This window comes from Gopherus flavomarginatus, chromosome 20, assembly GCF_025201925.1.
Source record: "Gopherus flavomarginatus isolate rGopFla2 chromosome 20, rGopFla2.mat.asm, whole genome shotgun sequence".
Taxonomy (NCBI): Eukaryota; Metazoa; Chordata; order Testudines; family Testudinidae; genus Gopherus; species Gopherus flavomarginatus.
In genome coordinates this window covers 15,615,700-15,633,344 of record NC_066636.1, presented here as the reverse complement: position 1 = coordinate 15,633,344, position 17,645 = coordinate 15,615,700, and the positions used below count along the sequence as shown (strand labels likewise).

The window sequence follows — 17,645 nt, the reverse complement described above, 5'->3', positions numbered from 1 at the left end:
CGCTCTAGTGAAGCCACTTCCTGCGGGGGCGGTGCCCGGGCGCAAGATGGCCGCGCCCAGCAGGCGCAGGGGGAGCGGAGCCCAGCACGGGGTCCGGGCCGTGTGAGCGCCGGGCAGCTGGGGGCGGCAGCGCCCAGAGGCACCGTGCGGGGCAGCCCCCCGGCTGGGGAGCCCCCTTCATCCAGCCCCCCAACTCTGCCTGGGGAGTTCCTTCTACACCAGCCCCCACCCGGGGCAGCTGTGCCCCCAACAACTGCCCCCCCCGTTCCCTCTTCCCCCTCGCCTTGTGGGCAGGTACCCCCTCTCTCCGCGTCAGGGCACCCTGCCCCCCAGCTCCCGTGGGCAGCCAGCCCCCTCCCGGGCTCCGAGCCGTGCTGCGGGCTGTGGAGAGGGGACACGATCTCAGCCCAGCTCCGTGCAGGCGTCAGACCCTGCCGGGTGTCATGTGCGTAGGGTCCCCGGGGCAGGGGGCAGCTGGGTGTGCTCTGACGGGGGAACCCGCGGGCACCTGCTGATCCCGAACTCTCCAGGTCTTTCCTCCTCGGACTGGATTTGAGGGTGGGTTAGAGGGCGGCTACACCCCTGCATCCCCGGGCCAGGCAGCACGGCCTGCGGGGTGATGGGGAACGTGCTGGCACCAGTGCTCGACTTGCACAGACCTCTGCGCCGGGAGGAGCCGCTTACCAACCCAGGCAGCTTCGATGAGCTGCACCGGCAATGCAAAGGTGAGTCTGGGCCACCCCTCCTGGGACAGAGGCATGCTGAGGGGATTGGAGTGTGCCCTTCTGCCAGCAGGGGGTGCTGCAGGGACCAGGGTGGGGGTGCTGGCGGTGTGGGGAGCGCCCAGTTGCTCCAGCCTCCCATAGCAGGGGTGCTGTGGCACTCGGCTCGCCTGTGTTTCCGGGGTCTCGTTCTGCAACTGGCAGCACTACGAGTGACCATGTGCAGACAGGAGGGAGTTAACTTGTGTTAGAAGGCTGGGGAAGCCGAGGTCCGAGCCCTGGACTAGTAACGGGGTCTTCACCCCCATTCTCCCTAAACCAAGTTTCCATTCCTCCGACTCGCCCTTGTTGAACTCAGCCCTGGCTGTGGGGCCTGGAGCACAGAGGAGCCGTCTGCCTGTCTCTGGCTCCGTGGCCCTTGCGCTGTGTGTCTAAGCCCCTCTCCGCCCCGTCTCCCTGCAGAAGTCTTCCCCCAGCAGATGGAAGGGGTGAAGCTGATAATCAACAAAGCCCTGAGCAGCCATTTTCAGGTCAGTTGCAGCTCGCGCCTCCAACTGTTTCCGCCCCCAGTACCCTCCAGGCTTAGCTTAGCACCTGCTTCCCCCTTGGAGCTGGAGGGCCCCTTCCGGTGCATGCCTTGGCCCCTCTTCAGAGGCTGGCAGTCAAGAGGGATGGAGATGGGGGATCTGGGCATGTTCCCTTTCGGAGCTGGGCTCAAACCCACCAGCTGGGTACCCACCGACAGGCTGTTTGGGAAACACCTCCTGGGGGCTGGATTGGCTGGGGTGTCAAGGTGAAGATGCTGCCGGGATCTGGGTGAGGGATTGGCGCAATGAGCTGGGGCTTTGTCACCTCCCCCACCCCTCTTCTGAGCGGTGTAAGGACACGCACACCCTAGTCGAGACTACACATCCCAGTGTGCAGTGCAACCAGTCAGGTTCGCACTGGGTCGCCGATGGGGGGCTCTGTTCTCTGGGCTCTGCAGCCTCAGAGAGATGGAGGAGGCCCTGGAGGAGGGGAGCCGTGGCTGGGCTGGGAGGGGCAGTGATCAGGTGGCACTGTCCACGCTGGCTGGGCTGCAAAGAGCTGGAGCCCTTGAGGGTTGCACACAGCATCCTGCCCCAGCACAGCCTGACCCCCTTGTGTCCTCCCCAGGTCACCCACACCATTCACATGAGCACAGTCGGCCAGTCCAGCTACCACTTCAACACCACCTACGTAGGAGACCGGCAGCTTAGCCCCACCGAGGTGAGCTGGGACCCAGATGTGCAGGGGGCTGAAGCAGGGGCTGGGAGCCAGGTGTCCAAGCTCAGTTCACAGCACCAGGATGGAGTAGGGTCTGAGATGCTCAGATCTCAGCACCCCAAAGCTCCCCTTGTTCTCAGTGGGGGGCGGGGATCCTCCAGTGCACTTGGTGCCAACTGAGCATGCTAGAAAATATCCCCATAGAAGCAGGGGGCTGTAACCAGGACTCCTGGGTTCAAACCCCCCCCTCACCCCCGCAGGCTGACTTGGATCCCTTCCCCCATCTCTGCAGCAAGTTTGATCCGGAGCTCCCTGGGCAGGCAGAGGGTGTATGAAGCATGTCTGTGAACGCTGGGGGCTCGCTCTGGTGCTAGGGAGGAGCAGAGCTGGGAGAGATGCCTCAGTCTCTTCACAGGGACCAGGGTGAGGGTTGGGACTCTGGTGTTTCTGCCCCAGCAGTGGGAGGGGTCCCCTGCTGAGGGATGTATGGGATCCCCACATAGGCTGCGTTCCCTGGCGGGTGGGTGACTGAGCTGCAGTGGGAGATTTCCTCTGCCTGCCGGGTGGATGTGTGACCTGCCACCAGTAGCCTCAGGGAGCCAGCCCTGCCGCTCACCGTCCATCTGGGTTAGAATCCCTGGATCCTGCTCATGTGGGCATCCAGCTGGCACCGTCTTCCAGGCACTTACAGGGACGGGAGTGCTGGGCAAAGCATGTGCCTGATGGGCTTATGACCCATGGCAGCAGCAGCGTGGTCCCCCCATCCTCTTCAGACAGGGCCTGTGACCACAAGCTGGCTCTGAGTGCCCCTCCTTGCAGGGTGGTGGGGGGCTTCTTGCAGTCACGCTGCAGGGCCCCCCAGCTGACCTGCCTGCAGGGCCCAGTGCTGAATCAGCTTCCCGCCCAGAACCTGAGTGCACCCCAAAGGCCACAGCACCTCAGGAGAGGGAAAGGAGCCAGTGCTCCCCTCATTCTGATGCCATCGCAGGGTGCTTTGAAGCCTGACTCAGGATATTTGAACATTGAGGGCTGGCAGCAGCCCACTGGCATGGCAGCCCCTCCCCCCCACGGGATTGGTGTGACCGTGTGCGTGGACCAGGGCTCTGGCTTGGAGGCTGGGCCTGGGCTGGGTGTGTTTGTGTGTCGGTCCGCGTGAGGTGTGTTTCTGAGGCTGTTGGACGGAGGGGTGGGAATGGGGGTCAGGCTGAAATGTTGGGGCTTTGCCCCCGTCCGCTCTCCTTTTGGAAGCGCATAGCTTGGAAGGTGCCACCAGGAGGAGCTGGAGAGCCCAGCCTGTGCTCAGTCGGTGCTAGGGCCTGGGTGCACAGGAAACAAGGCGAGGGAGGCGTGTGTGGGGCATGGGATGGGGTCAGAGCTCCAGCTGTGGGGAGGGCTGCGGAGGCCTCCAGCACAGCTAGTGCTCCCAGGAGCCAGGCTGAGGAGACCCTGCAGACTTGCTGCATCCCGCTCCCAAGCAGACTGGGAGCACGGCAGGAGGGAAGGCTCCCTAGGCAGGTGGCTCCCCTGCCATAGCCTGCGGGGCGGGGGCTGGGCTGCTGACTGCACCATCCCTGGGGTGTGTGCAGCTGGTGTGGGGCTCCCCCGAGGAGACCCAGCACCTCCTGGCATAGCCCATTCCAGCGCCGTGCCCCTTCTCCCTGCAGACCTTCCCCATGCTTGTCGGGGACATCGACAGCTGCGGGAGCCTCAACGCTCAGGTGCTGCACCTGGTGGCGGAGCGGATCCGCACCAAGGCCGTCTTCCAGGTGAGGCCCTGCCCTGGGCCTGCAGGGTAGCGGAGGAGACAGGTGTGGGGCAGGGCATGTAGGGGGACTGGCATGTGGGTGTGGCATGGGGAGGTAGGGTGTGGCGGGGTGGAGTGGGGGCCAGGGTGTTTTGGAGCAGAGGTGGGCAATGCATGGTGTCAGGGAGAGGGCATGGCATGGCAATGGGTGCCGGGCACGTGTGGAGGAATGGGGGCGTGGCACAGGGACCGTGAAGTGAGGGAGCTTGGGGGTTGTGGAGGTGGAGGGAGCAGGGTGTGGGAAGGAGGGGGGACTAGGGGGTTGTGTGGAGGTGGAGGGAGCAGGGTGTGGGAAGGAGGGGGGACTAGGGGGTTGTGTGGAGGTGGGGGGAGCAGGGTGTGTGGCAGAGGGGGGCTGGGCGTGTGTGTGGAGGTGGGGGGAGCAGGGTGTGTGGCAGAAGGGGGCTGGGCGTGGAGATGGGGAGGGGCAGGGCGTGGGGCGGAGTGGCAGAGGCTGTGTGTGTGTGTGTTGTTCAAAGTGCTGACGCTGAGAGTTAAGCGCTAGGACCTTGGCAGTTGCCGCGCTCTCCCAGCTGCTAATCTGGCCGCACTGACCCCTAGAGCCGTGGGGGGCTGGAGCCCAGCCAGGTCCTGCGCTGCCTTGGGTGCCCTGGTTTGGAATGGAGAGGGCTGTGGCTGGGGGAGGGGCTCCAGGTTCTCAGCTCCATGCAGAAGCACCGGAGCAGTGAGGGCAGCATGGACTAGTGGCTAGAGCAGGGGTGGGAACCAGGATTCTGGGTTCCCCTTGCCTGTTCTAACACTGCCTGGCAGTTGCTGTGCCTCAGTTTCCCTCTCTGTAGTGGGGACGATGACATAGCCCAGCCCCCTTCCCTTGGGGGGCGTATGGGGACTGCTCCTGGCAGTCTGCAGGGGAGGGGCCAAGTGTTCTTTCCCAGTGCCTGTCTGGGCCCCTCACAGCCCCTACGTGCTGCCACAGGTTGTGTGTCTCCAGCTGTGGCTGTAGCCAGACCCTGCTCACCCGTTCCCATCATGGGGGCATTGTGCTTGGGAAGGGATCAGATCCCCTCTGGTGCCCAGCTTCCCCTCCCCCCTTGAGCTGAGTTTACCCAACGCACCCCTGGGTGCTGGATATGTCCCAGTGTGCACCAGTCGTGCGGGGCTTAATCCCTGCTAATTGGAATTCTCTGGGGAGGCTGTAAATGCAGGGGTAGTTAGGGGGAAATCTGGGTGCAGCACTGGTGGAGGGGCAGAGCACCCCAAGGCTGAGGGGTAGGGGTGGGGAAGGCTGAATGGAGCTCCCGGGGCAAGGCCAGGGAAAGGCTGGGCGGAGCAGCAGTGCCCCCCATGATCATTGTGAGGCAGGGGGAGCTGCCCTGGGTTGGGTGGGGACCTCCTTTGGGTTTGCCTGGCTCTGCTTTCCCCTGTGCCAAGCTGTACCTAGAGCCCTAGCAAGGGCCCTCCAAGGGGCTTGAGGGGAGGACACAGTCAGGTCACGGCCCCAGCTGCTGAGGGAAGGAGAGTGGATAGAAGTGAGATTTACTGGCTGCTCCCCAGATGAGGCCTCATGAGGACATGGGGCAAGGTGTAGGGCAGGGTGGGCCCAAGGGTTTGTGATGGGTTGGGGCATTGGGCAGGGATGATGGTGGGGCTGTGGGGTGGGGCATGGGGCTGTGATGAGATGGGGTCAATGGGTGAGGTGTGGGACAGGGCAGAGTGTGGGTCTATGGTAGGGTGAGGCTGGGATGGGGCAGGGCATGGGGTAGGGGAGTGGGGTAATGGGGAGGGCAGGGCAGGGGAATGTAGGGCAGGAGGTGCCACATCGCTGGCTAAGCCCCTGCTGCTCCCTGCAGACACAACAGGCCCGGTTTGTGACGTGGCAGTTCGACGGGGAGCTCCGTGGCGATGACTACACGGCCACACTGACGCTGGGCAACCCCGATGTGCTCAGCCAATCAGGTGAGCCGCCCGTGGGCCCTGTTGTACTGCCTCACTTCCTGTCCTAAACTCTCCTGCCACTGGCTCCTTCCACCCACTTCCTGCCCGAGACCCGCAGCCCAGGGCTTGGCACGGAGCAGCCCCTCCTCCCCTACCAGGTGTGTATAGCCTGGTGCCCAGCCCCATGGCCATGCTGCTCTGGAGCTAGCGGCGGGGCTGATGAGCCCCCCCCATGTCAGATGGGGAGGGGAGCGTTGACTAGTGTGCAGGGCTGGGAGTCAGGACTCCTGGGTTCTGGCACCAAGTTGCTGTGACCTTGGGCAGGCCCCTCCCTGCTCAGTGCCTCAGTTTCCAATTGGCTGGTGGTTGCGGGGTCCAGTGCTAATGGTCTCTCCCTCCCTGCAGTCATTGTGGTGGCGCACTTCCTGCAGAGTGTGACCTCGCGGCTGGTGCTGGGCGGGGAGATGGTGTATCACCGGCGTCCGGGCGAGGAGGGCGCCATCGTCACCCTGGCAGGGAAGTACACGGGTACGAGCCTGGCTTGGTCCCTGCTCCAGCCCTGCCTATGTCAGAGCTGAGCCTTGAGAAAAGGGGGGGAAGGATGTCCCAGCCCTGGAGCACAGAAATGTCACGGGATGGCACAGCTGGTACCCCTGCTTAGAGACCCTGGGGTGGGGGCATTGTGGGGGTCAGAGGTGGGACTGGGAAGCATTGGCTGGGATAGCAGGGGCTGTGGGTCTGCACAGAGGGGCATCGCAGGTGAAGCCTGTACAGCGCCTAGCTGAGTTGTCCCCTCCTGGCCAGACTTCCGCCCCAGCACGCTTCTGAGTGAGTTAAAGGCCGTGCCCAGCTCCTCACCAGCCCTGCCCCCCATGCCAGCTTCACTCCCTCTGTATCTCTGCAGCTCTCAAGTGGGTGGCGACGCTGAACATTGGTTATGGTGGGGCCCATGCCAGCTACTACCACAGAGCCAATGAGCAGGTGAGCCCGCCCCCCCAGGGGCTGCCCCCATCCTCCAGGCCAGCCATGGGGCACCCCTCACCCTGTGCTTCCTTCCCTGCAGGTGCAGGTCGGGGTGGAGTTGGAGGCCAACACCCGACTGCAGGACACAACCTTTGCCTTCGGCTACCAACTCAACCTGCCCCAGGCCAACATGGTCTTCCGAGGTGAGTGTGGAGCTGGGCCAGCCCCCACTCAGGCAAGGGGCTTCCCAGGGCTGTGCCAGCCTCGCCCAGGGGGCAAGGCATCTCCACAACCATTGGACCCACAGACTGTCTCCGTTCACAGTGCCAGAAGGTGCAAGATCACGCCTACCCCAACATGGCTGCATGGTCCTGCTGGGAGCCAGCTGGTACTTGGACTGAGGATGTTCATAGCTGGGGTCTTCCCAACACCGCTCAGGTGTTTTGGCCTCTGATCCCCTCCATCCGCTTGCTGAGGGCTGGGCCTGAGCCTGGAACCTGCTCTCCCTTCGCTCCTCTCTGCCATGTGGGAACGTCCCAGCTTCTCTGTCCAGCTCCCAGCACCATCAAGCATGGAAGCAGACCCCCCAGCTACCACAGCGCAGGCCTAGAGTCCCTGAGCTACAGGGGAATCTCCCTGTTCATGAGCAGTTTAGGGCCTATTGCACACTGCAGAGCTGTTCGTATCCCATCCAGTAGGGGGCAGTAGCGACCCATCTGCCTATTCATTGTGTGTAAGGCTGTAGTATTAGTGAAGAGGGCTAGAAACTTCTGCCCAGGGTTTGTGAAATCTCCCACCCCCCACACCAAGCCAGCCAGTCCCCTACCCCCAGAGCTGCACCAGAGCCAGCATCCCCTAGAGGGGAAAAGCCCCATCTCCCTCTGAGCCAGTAAGCACTCCTGCTTTGGGGCCGGACCATAGCTGGCGCTCCCTAGAGGGGAAAGGCCCCACATCCCCCAGGTCAGTTCCTTTGCCCTTGGGCCAGATCAGAGCCAGTACCCCCAAGGGGAAAAGCCTGTCACTCACATCTCCCGAGCCAGTCACTTTCCTTTCCCTGGAGCCAGATCAGAGCCAGAGCTCCCTAAAGGAGAAAGGCCCCATGTCAATCCCTTTGCCCTTGGGCAGGATTGGAGCTGGCACTCCCTAGAGGGGAAAGGCCCTGTTCCCGAGCCAGCGCTGCTCTCTCCCGAAGGATGCCTGAGGCAGGGTTTTCTCCTGCAGGAGCGGGGCACAGATCTGCCTGTGTGGGGCCAACCCACAACTGGGAGCATTGAGTGCTGGGAGCACAAGGGGTGGAGACTGCAGCCAGTGTGCCCTGTGACTTGACCCATGGGACTGCCAGGGAGCAGCAGCTGATTGACATTCAGCCTCACCCCAAGATAGCTCCCTGTCTGTGTGCCCCCTGAGTGCGCTCAGGGCTGCCTGGCTGCTCCCCCTTCCCCAGCCCAGCTCTCTGCACTCTGGTTGGCGCCTCCTGCTCCATCGGCAGCTCCTCTGGCCTGGGGTTCCCAGCCCTTGGCCCCCCTGATTCAGCAACAGCCCCAGAGGAGCTGGGATCAAGGAGGAGAAGCCGGCGCCCTGGTCCCCAAGGCTCAGGCAGACAGCATGCTGGGGGTCTGCTTATGGCCCCAAGCCACCCACTGCACTGTTGGGGCTCCTAGTAGGCTCCACTGCCCAGGGTGGGACGTGCTGTGATTGTTGAGCACTGAGGGGGGCTACAAATCCATGGCAGCTGGCCAGAGCCCCAGGGAGCGGGGCCAAGAGCAGCCCTGTGCTGGGCTTTGGGGTGGAGCAGGATGACCTGGAGTGTGGACCAAACCGAGGTTTCTCCAGCTGGGAATGGGGGACAGGGGGGGTCTGAGCTGTGGGGGCTGGGCTCCGGGGCATGGTCTCTCGGCTGCTGGGGGTGGGGATGTGTCCAGCTGCCCAGTGGCTCCTGTCCCTTCCCCTGCAGGTCTCCTGGACAGTAACTGGTGCGTGGGGGGTGTCCTGGAGAAGAAGCTGCCGCCTCTGCCCGTCACCCTGGCCCTGGGCGCCTTCCTCAACCACTGGAAGAATCGTTTCCACTGCGGCTTCAGCGTCATCGTGGGCTGAGGGGGCAGTGCCCTCGCGGGGCTCCCTGCTCTCGCCCCAGCCAGTGGGGGCAGGGCAGAGCCTGGCGCCAAGTGGATTCTGACTGGTTTGCTCAGGCGGGAGCAGGATCCCGACCGTGTGCATGGGGTGGGGCCGCTCACCGCAGCCTGGGGGTGCGGGGGCCTGCCCGCCGCCTTCCTGACTCAGGGAGCCTTTGTGCCATGGAGCCAGTGCCCAGCTGGGGCCGGCCTGCAGCTCAGCCTGCCCTGAGTGGCTGCTCTTGTGTCCAGAGGGCATCTGATACCTGGTGGCCTGGGGGGCACCTCTTCCCCTCCCCCCACCAAGCCCTTCTCTGCAGGCGGCTAAGCTGGGGAGGGGATGTCACATGGGCATCTCCCTCCCCTCCCCTGGGCAGCTGGCCGAGTCCCCCTTGGAGCTGCACAGTGGAGGTGATGCATCTCCTCCTGCTCTGTGCCCTGGGCAGGGGGGGCCCTGTGCTGTGGGGGAGTTTGGGGGGCTGCCCCTCTGATGTTCTTACGCTGTGTACGATGGCTTGGAACCTGATTAAAGTGTTTGAGTTGAGGGGTGGCTGGAGTCAGTGGCTGGGGGATAGGACTCGGACACCTCCCACCACCCCCAGCTGCTCCATCCTGCTGCTCCAACTCTGTCCCCCGGCTTCTGCTGGGGCTTGGCTGGGCTGGATAGCCCCTGGGATCTCTCTCCTCAAGCTAGTTTGGAGGGCTGTTTAGGGCTGGGCTGGGAGCTCTCTGCTCCCGGAGGAGTCCTTGCTGCAGGTTGAGAGAGGTTCAGTGAGGAAAGTACAGACGGCATGGGACCCTCTCCGTGCCCAAGTTTGCCCCACTGCTCAGAGTGTTGTTGCATGAAGCACCTTTAAAAGTGAGGAGGACTCCCCCTGAGCTGTGAGCAGTATGGGGCTTTGGATACACAGCTGGATGCACTGAGCCTACCCCTAGAGGGCAGCAGCACTACGCCACGTAGGCTCCAGCCCATGCAAGGCATCTTGGGTTGGGGCTGCACCGTGCCTGACCAGCTGGAAGGGCAGGAGCGTGGTGATTTCCCAGAGAGCTGGCAGGGCCAGGCAGGCTGAGAGGGAGGATGGGCAGGGACATGAGTGGGGTTGATGTGCTTTGGGATGCTTGGGGGCTGGGCACAATGCAGGAGCTGCCCCCACAGCACACATTTTCCCCCCCTTGAGCCTAGAACGTCCCCTCTGCCCACACATGCCCATGCTAACCTTAAACCTCCTCCCCTCCCCCATGGGCGGGAGGAGCCATGTGTGCAAGGGGACATCTTTCCCCAGCACTCTGGGCACTCCTGTGGGGTTTTATGTGAAACCCAGCCTGGCTGCCACCCTGTCCCCAGTCCTCTCTCCCACTCATTTGATTTCTGTTCCTTCCAGCCTCATCCAGCTGGGGGCACCATCCCCCTTCCCCTGGCACTGCCCAACCCATGGAGCCAGGAGAACAGGTGCACTGGAGCCCAGCACCACTAACCCACTCATGGAACACAGGGCGGTTGTACATTTCCTCCCAGCCTGGAGCAGACACTCTGATTCTCACACCCTCCCACCCCCGTACTGCAGGTTTGCTCCCTGCCCCCCAAGCTGGGGGTGCTGCCTGTGGGGCAGAGTGCCTGGATCCTTGGCTGATCTTACAGAGTCCGGGTTGGAGAGGCCCCATCAACTATCCTGTGTAAGGAGCCATTTGCCCCCGGGGCAGCAGGAGATTTCCCCAGGTGCAGCCCCTGGTGGCTTATGGCCTTACAATCCTGCACCTCTGGCCTAACCCTCGCACCTGCAGCTAGTCCCCAAAATGCTGCTGGGCTTCTGGGCCAAGAGAGTGCAGCCTCCTTGCTGGGGCCGGGTGCACAGTGAGGCTGGAAATGACCTTCCTCTTCTGGCCCTTCCCCTGCAGCTGGGCCAGGTCCCCTCAGTCTGTCCTGCTGCCCCCTCTCTGACAGTCCCAGGGGCCTTGGGGCCGGCTGCCAGTGTCCTTCTGTGTCACACATCACCTCCATATTGGTGTACATAACAAAATTAATGGGAGAGTAAGGGGGCTCAGGGAGCAGAGGGTTGGGGTGCAGGGGTGTGAGGGCTCCAGCTGGGGGTGCAGGCTCAGGTTGGACCAGAGATGAGGGGCTCAGGGCCTATCTAGTTTTGTCCGGCCCCAGCAGGGATGCTCATTGCAAATTTCCAGTAAGCTAATCTGCATAATTTGCATGGAATATATTTCAGCTTGAAACCAGTAGGTGGATGCAGGGCTGAGGAGGACTGGGCTTGAAACCCTGCAGAATGGGGCCGTTGGTGGATCTGAAGGGCCAGTCCCCGATACCCACATGGCCCTGCCTCCGTGGCAGAGCCAGGATGGGGACAGGTCTCCATGTCCTGGGCAGCTCTTGGCCTCTCCACTGATCCTGGCCAGCAGTGAGGTGGGGGGCTGGAGCTGAGACCCACCAAACTAACCACATACTGTGGCCACCAGCCAGCCATGGGAGAGAAGCAGCTTTGATCCCTGCTGCGCTGGGCTGGATTTGCACTGGGGAGCTGCAGAGGACAGGCTCTGCAATGCATCATCAGGCCCTTTCAGCACCAATGTGGCTGGGTCTGGAAGGTAGCAGTGGAAGTGCCGGCCCATGGGGGGGCTGATGCAGTGAGGTGTCCCCCTGCCCCAGGCTCGCGCACACAGGCTCCCGCATGCTGCTTCTAATGACAAGGTCATGTACTGAATTTTCCTGTGTGGCTCTCAGGAGCTGCAGACCCAAGGCCTGGCCCTCTGCCCCTAAAGCAGTCGCTGGCAGCATAAGTAGGTTATTATCCCCTACGTGCAGCAGCCTGTGGAGGGAGGTGCAGCCGCACGTGTGCACACACAGGCACGCTGCCCGTGGGTTACAGCTCAGTAGCACAGGTGGGGACAGGACTTGGACGTATGTGCCCAGTGTGGCACTGGCAGCTCGGGGAGGCTCCTGCTATTTGGCCCTGGCTAAGCAGAGCCGCTCCAGGTGCTGATGGACAGCTAGTCTCTGCCCTGGAGCAGCACCCTGTGCCCCCTCCCACCAAAAGTAGAGGGGAGGGGCCAAGCTCCATGCACCTGTTACTGGCCCCATCCCTCTGCTTTCAGGATGGTTGTAGCGCAGAGAGGAAGGGATAGGATTACCCCAGGCTCCTGCAGCCAGCCAGCCCCAGAGCGCTGTCCTGGACAGCCTGCCCCCCACCAGCACTCACCTGCCCCACCAGCACCCTACCCACAAGTGCAGCTATGGGCCCTGCCCCGGGGAGGCTGGGTGCTGACTGTAGGCTACAGTTTATGGACTCATGCTGATTCAATTAGCATGTGGCAGGCAGGGCACGTGGCAGACAGTTTCCCCTGAGGTCTGAGGCCTTTGCTAATAAGGGCAAATCCCCACTCGACCTGATTCAGAGCAGGGAGGTGAAAGCAGGTCTGCCCCCTCCCCGGTGAGTGCCCAAGCCATCAGGCTACAGCGGATCCTGGGCCAGGGCTCGCGCCAGCTCTTTGGAGCTGTTCCACGGCGTCTCAATAATTAACTCTTGGGGCCAGGAGAGCATGAGGCCGGTGCTCAGGGCACTCACCCAGGATGTGGGTCTAGGCCCTGCACCAATGACCCTGCCTGATTGTGCTCTGCCGGGGGCCGGGCAGGGGAGCGCCTAGTTTGTGAGTCCAGCAGGACTTCAGCAGAAGTGAGGTGCTGCGTGTTGCTGGCTTTGTGCCCCAGCAGTGCCACCAGAGTTAGGTGGCAGCTGAGCAGGGTTTGGGGCATAAATCTCTTTGTGGATCTAGCCCTTGGCGTGGCTTGGCCCCGCTTCCCTGAGGGCCCTGGGTACTGGCGGAGCTGTGCTCCTTGGACACCTCACCAGCTGGGTGGGACAGGGGCCAAGTAGCGTGTGGGGGGGACGTGCCTGGAGCCTTCTGGTGGCATCACAGTGTCTGGCAGTGCTGGGGAGAGAAGCTGCAGGGCCCTGGCCAGAGGCGGGGCGATGATGAGATGGGCATAGACTCTGCCTGGGCAACTGTAGCTGCAGGGTTGTTCATGTCCGTGAGGTTCCCCATGGGCCCAGAGGGCAGGTTTCCCCTCAGCTCCCAGCAGCTCTCGTGCATTTCAATGAATTTGATATTCTTCCCCATAGGAATTGTTCCCGGTGTCACTTCACATCCCCCTGGCTCCACCGTAGAGCCCTCGCCAAGACACCAGGTGAACTGCAGCTACAGAATCCAGAATCTGCTCCCCCCTGGAATCCACCCTTCACCCCAGAATCTGCTTCCCGCCCCCCCAGAATCCACCCCTTGCCCCAGAATCTGCTCCCCCCCTGGAATCCACCTACCCCAGAATCTGATCCCCCCCCGGAATCCACCCCTCACCCCAGAATCTGCTTTCCCCTGGAATCCACCCCTACCCCAGAATCTGCTCCCCCCCTGAATCCACCGTTACCCCAGAATCTCCTCCTCCCCAGAATCCACCCCTTGCCCCAGAATCTGCCTCACCCCCCCTCCCAGAGTCTGCTTCGCCCCCTGGAATCCACCCGTTGCCCCAGAATCTGTTCTCCCTCCCCCAGAATCCTCCCTTCACCCCAGAATGCAGCTGGGGCCTCCCTACTGGTTCCCATAGTCTCTGGAGCTCAGCGGCGGCTCCAAGCACGTGCCTGGGGCGGCAAGCGGCAGGGGGCACCCTGCCGGTCCCGGCAGGGGCGGCAGTCAGGCAACCTTTGGCAGCTTGCCCGCAGGAGGTCCACTGGTTCTGCGGATTTGGTGGCAGTTCAACGGTGGGTACACCAAAGCTGCAGGACCGGTGGACCTCCCGCAGGCAAGCCGCTGAATCCGCGGGACTGAAGGCTGCCTGACTGCCATGCTTGGGGCAGCAGAAAAGCTAGAGCCGCCCCTACTGGAGCTGGGCAGGTCCCTGGGGATGCATTGCAGGCGTTGGGGGAACGTGTTCCGCTCCTGCTCGTTCGTCACCAGTTGTGTCTCCAAACAGCCAAATTCTGGGCTGAGATCAGCTGTGGCCCGAGGGGGCAGAGGCTCTGCCAACTTCCCAGAGGCCTATCAGTGAGGTCCCAGCCCTAGTGCCTGCTGCACCCAGGTGCCACAGGGAGCCAGGCCCTACGGCTACACGCAGACATGAGAGCAGAGCAGAGCTCTGCCCCTGCAGGTCACAGGAGCTGCCACGGGGGGCAGAGGCTGGAGCTTAATCCTCCTTTGCAGGGCAACAAGCCCGGAGCAAACACTGCAGCAGGGATGCCTGGTCTGGGACGCTCCAGGGTGAGAACTGCCAGCAGGCGCAGGGCACACGAAGGGGGATGTGTGTTTTACTGGAGCTAAAGAGGGAAACGAGAGTCAACCCGCTTCCTCCTCCCAAAGCAACCTGCCTGCTGTGGGTGGAGGGGCTGGTTTGGGAGGAGGGAAGAGGAATGTGGGGAGAAGGGAGGGGGGCTGGTCCCTGGGGAGGGAAATTTGGGATTATGAGAAGTACTGCTAAAATGAGCAGTGGTGAGAGAGTTAGCAGCACGGCTGGCATTTGAGCAAACATCATTAGGTTTCAGAGTTAATGCCTCTTCACCATGAATAGGGCGGTTCACGCCATCCCCAGTGCTCTGCATTCAGGCTCCCCACGGACCCAGGCAGCCATCTCTTCAGCCATTACCCTCGTGGCACATTTCCAAAGGTTTCTGTGTAACCAGGGCTAAAAAACAGTTTTATATTAAAGCCAAGATTCTGGAGGCCAATTCTGGGTCTAGAGGTGGGGAAGCTATCAGGGAGAAGGTAGCAGCTTCTGGGGTGAGGGGTGGATTCTGGAGGAGGGGGGAGCAGATTCTAGGGTGAGGGATGGATTCCGGGGGAAAGGGAGCAGATTCTGGGGTGAGGGATGGATTCCAGGGGAGGGGAGCAGATTCTGGGGTGAGGGGTGGATTCCAGGGGGGAAAAGCAGATTCAGGGGCAAGAGGTAGATTCTGGAGCAAGGGGCAGATTCTGGGGGGGAGCAGATGCAGGGGCAAGGGATGGATTCTGGGGGAGATGGGAGCAGATTCTGGGGTGAGGGTGGATTCTGGGGAGGAAGCAGATTATGGGGTGGGAGTGGATTCCAGGGGGGGCAGTGCCTGCTGCTCAGCCCCACCCTAAGGCATCAGCATGTGCACAGGGGGAGGAAGCATCTGCATGGGAGAAGGTGCCAGGCCTCTTGTCCCAGCGCCTATGGGCTGGCAGGGACACGGCAATGTCCATGTGAGAGGCAGCTGCCAGGAAGGCTGGTGCTCCCCATGGCCAGTACTCGCTGGTGACATACCAGGTACCCATGGGACAGGCCCAGCAAACAGCAGCACGAGCCAGCAGAGTCGTACACCATGCACATGGACACACAACACGGCACATGGCGACAGGACACACAACACACACTGCACTTGACCCCACAACATGCATTGTACTTGGACACAGACATGCAGCACACACTGCCACATTGGCACAAAATCATTGGAGCAGGGACATGAACTTTGGTCTCCTTGTGCCCACCTGTGCACACAACCTACTGCCTGGCTAGTGTCCTTGGCCCAGTGACGCTTCATGATTTATGCAGAGTGGCACAGTGTGGGGAGGGGAGCTTGGGAGCCCTCACCTGGGAGGGGTGAAACCAAAAGCCCTTCTCCGCACCAGGCAGGGGGATTGAACCTGGCTCTCCCCACCCCAAGTAAGTGCATGAACTGCTGGCTGTAAGGGAGGTTCCACCTCCACCCTGGTGTGTAATTGGCCCCTTTTTCCCCCCTCATCCCCAAGTGTTTTAGCCGGAACTGGTTGGTGAGGTCACGGTGAATTGCCAGATAGACTCAGGTCAACTAGTCAGCTGAAAAAATTCACCCAGCTCTAAGTGACACGCAGAGATATTGACACACACACAAACCTGGCCATTAACCCACAGACACAGCCTGTCAGTAACACACACACACACACCCTGCAATTAACATCCTCCCACAGACACACCCTGACATACCCAGACACAGCCTGCCACTAACACACACACACACACACACTGCAATTAACACCCACCCAGCCACCCCCACAGGCTGCCACTAGCACACACACACACACACACATACACACACACACACCCTGCAATTAACACCCACGCCCCCACCCCCAGACTGCCACTAACACATACATACTCTGCCATTAACACACACTCAACCACTATCACACACACACATATATCTTGCCACTAGCACACCCACCCACCCTGACACACACACAAATCCTCACACACACACCCTGCCATTAACATCCACTCACAGACACACACCCTGACACTGACACAGACCACACCTGCTATGCCTCTGGGCTCACTCACTCTGACCCTTGCTCCTGGCCATGCATTAGTCATGCCCTGGCCATGTGCCCCAGCTCCCACCTGCATGGCCTCCTGCATCCCCACCGGACACCGGGGAAGGCCTTGTCCCTACATCCCCCTCCGGCTGCACCAGGCACCACGGCTCAGCTGGCACGGCTGGCCCCCGGTGGCAGACGGCAGCACTGGCTCCCTCCAGCCACGGCTGTGTGCCCACTTTGTGTGTGTGTGTTGCGGGGGGCAGTGGGGCCAGGGCCCGGTGTGTGTCGCCATAGGCAATTGCTGGGCGAGTGCCCGGTTGTGCATGTGGGTGGGGAACAGCACGGTCCAGGGCAGCAGACGGAGCCAAACCAGCCGCTGCCAGCTCATTCCCCAAGGGGGGAGCTGGGCCCCATCTGCCCTGGGGAGAAACTGTCACGTGCAGTCAGCCAGTGCCCAGTGCCCCAAGCGCAGGGCATGGCAGTGGCAGTGCCAGCCCCCCCCAAAGGATAACCCCCCCACTACCCACACTTCCATGGACCCCCCCAGCTGCACACGCAACCACAGCCCCATCCCACTGCACAGCCACACGGTGCCCAGCGCGCACCCCCGCAAGCTGGGCACTACTTGGGCTCCCCTTCTCCCCCCACTGGCTCAAGAGCTGCTCAGGGGCAGGGATGGGCTCTGCTCAATGTCTCGGGCTTTCTGCAGGCCAGGCCTGGCTCTGGGACCAGCATCCGGCTGCACCACGCCCTGAGGCGGCACTGGCTCAGCAGAGTGGAGCCGGGTGGGCGTCAGTGACTGGAGGGGAGTGGGAGGGCAGTAATGGGGGGGAGCAGGGGCGGGTGTCAGGGACAGAAATCAGGAGGGCAGTGACCAAGGACAGAGAGCCAGTGGGGGTGGGGAGACTGCCAGGGAAAGGTACTTAGGGAGAGGGAGGCCTTGCACCTGGGGAGGGGAGGAGACAGAGTTGGGAGCGAGGAGGGTGTCCCCGCCATGCTACCTCAGCAGGCTGTTTGACTGGGAGTGGGTGTGGGGGGAGACCGTGACACTAACACACCAATTGAATCCTGGGCCAGGGAGCCAGGACACCTGTGGGTACCCTTGGGCAAATCCTGTCCCCGTGCCTCAGTTTCTCCCTGTACAATGGGGAGAATGGCCCTGCACTGGGTGGGGGGCCTGATAGAGAGGGGGGTGAATGAGGTGTACCAGGAGTAGACCATGTTTTCAATGCTTCCCCCATCCGTGCCCCCCAAGCAGGCACCTGGCGTGCACCGTCACTGCCCCACAGGAGTGGCTGTCAGATGTAGGTGGGCCCTGGGAGCGAGGAGGGGGTGTGCCCCCCATTAGAGACACAAGGAGAGTGAATAAATAAACGAGGCTTTAATTTGGCCCCTAAAGTGTGCTAGTGACAAACGTGTCCCAGACACCATGGCCCTACCCCCACCCCCAGCAGCCCAGCCCCTCATGTGCCCCCCTGAGCTATGCCCCCAGGAGCTACAGTGCCACATCCGTGCCAGCAGCCCAGCCCCTCGTGAGCCCCCAGACACAGCCATGGAGCTGTGGCCCAGGTGTGCATGGCTGAGGGAGGGGAAATTGCC

General features: G+C 62.2%; 1 protein-coding gene across 1 annotated transcript; it reads left to right on the top strand.

Annotated features, from left to right (window-relative positions):
* Positions 1-32: 32 nt before the first annotated feature.
* TOMM40L (translocase of outer mitochondrial membrane 40 like) lies at positions 33-9,285 on the top strand. The gene is made up of 9 exons (XM_050929941.1): positions 33-725; positions 1,185-1,252; positions 1,878-1,970; positions 3,632-3,733; positions 5,583-5,688; positions 6,073-6,195; positions 6,572-6,648; positions 6,731-6,833; positions 8,585-9,285. The coding sequence occupies exons 1-9, from the start codon at positions 620-622 to the stop codon at positions 8,722-8,724; spliced, it is 918 nt and encodes a 305-aa protein (XP_050785898.1). The 5' UTR covers positions 33-619; the 3' UTR covers positions 8,725-9,285.
* The last annotated feature ends 8,360 nt before the right edge of the window (positions 9,286-17,645 follow it).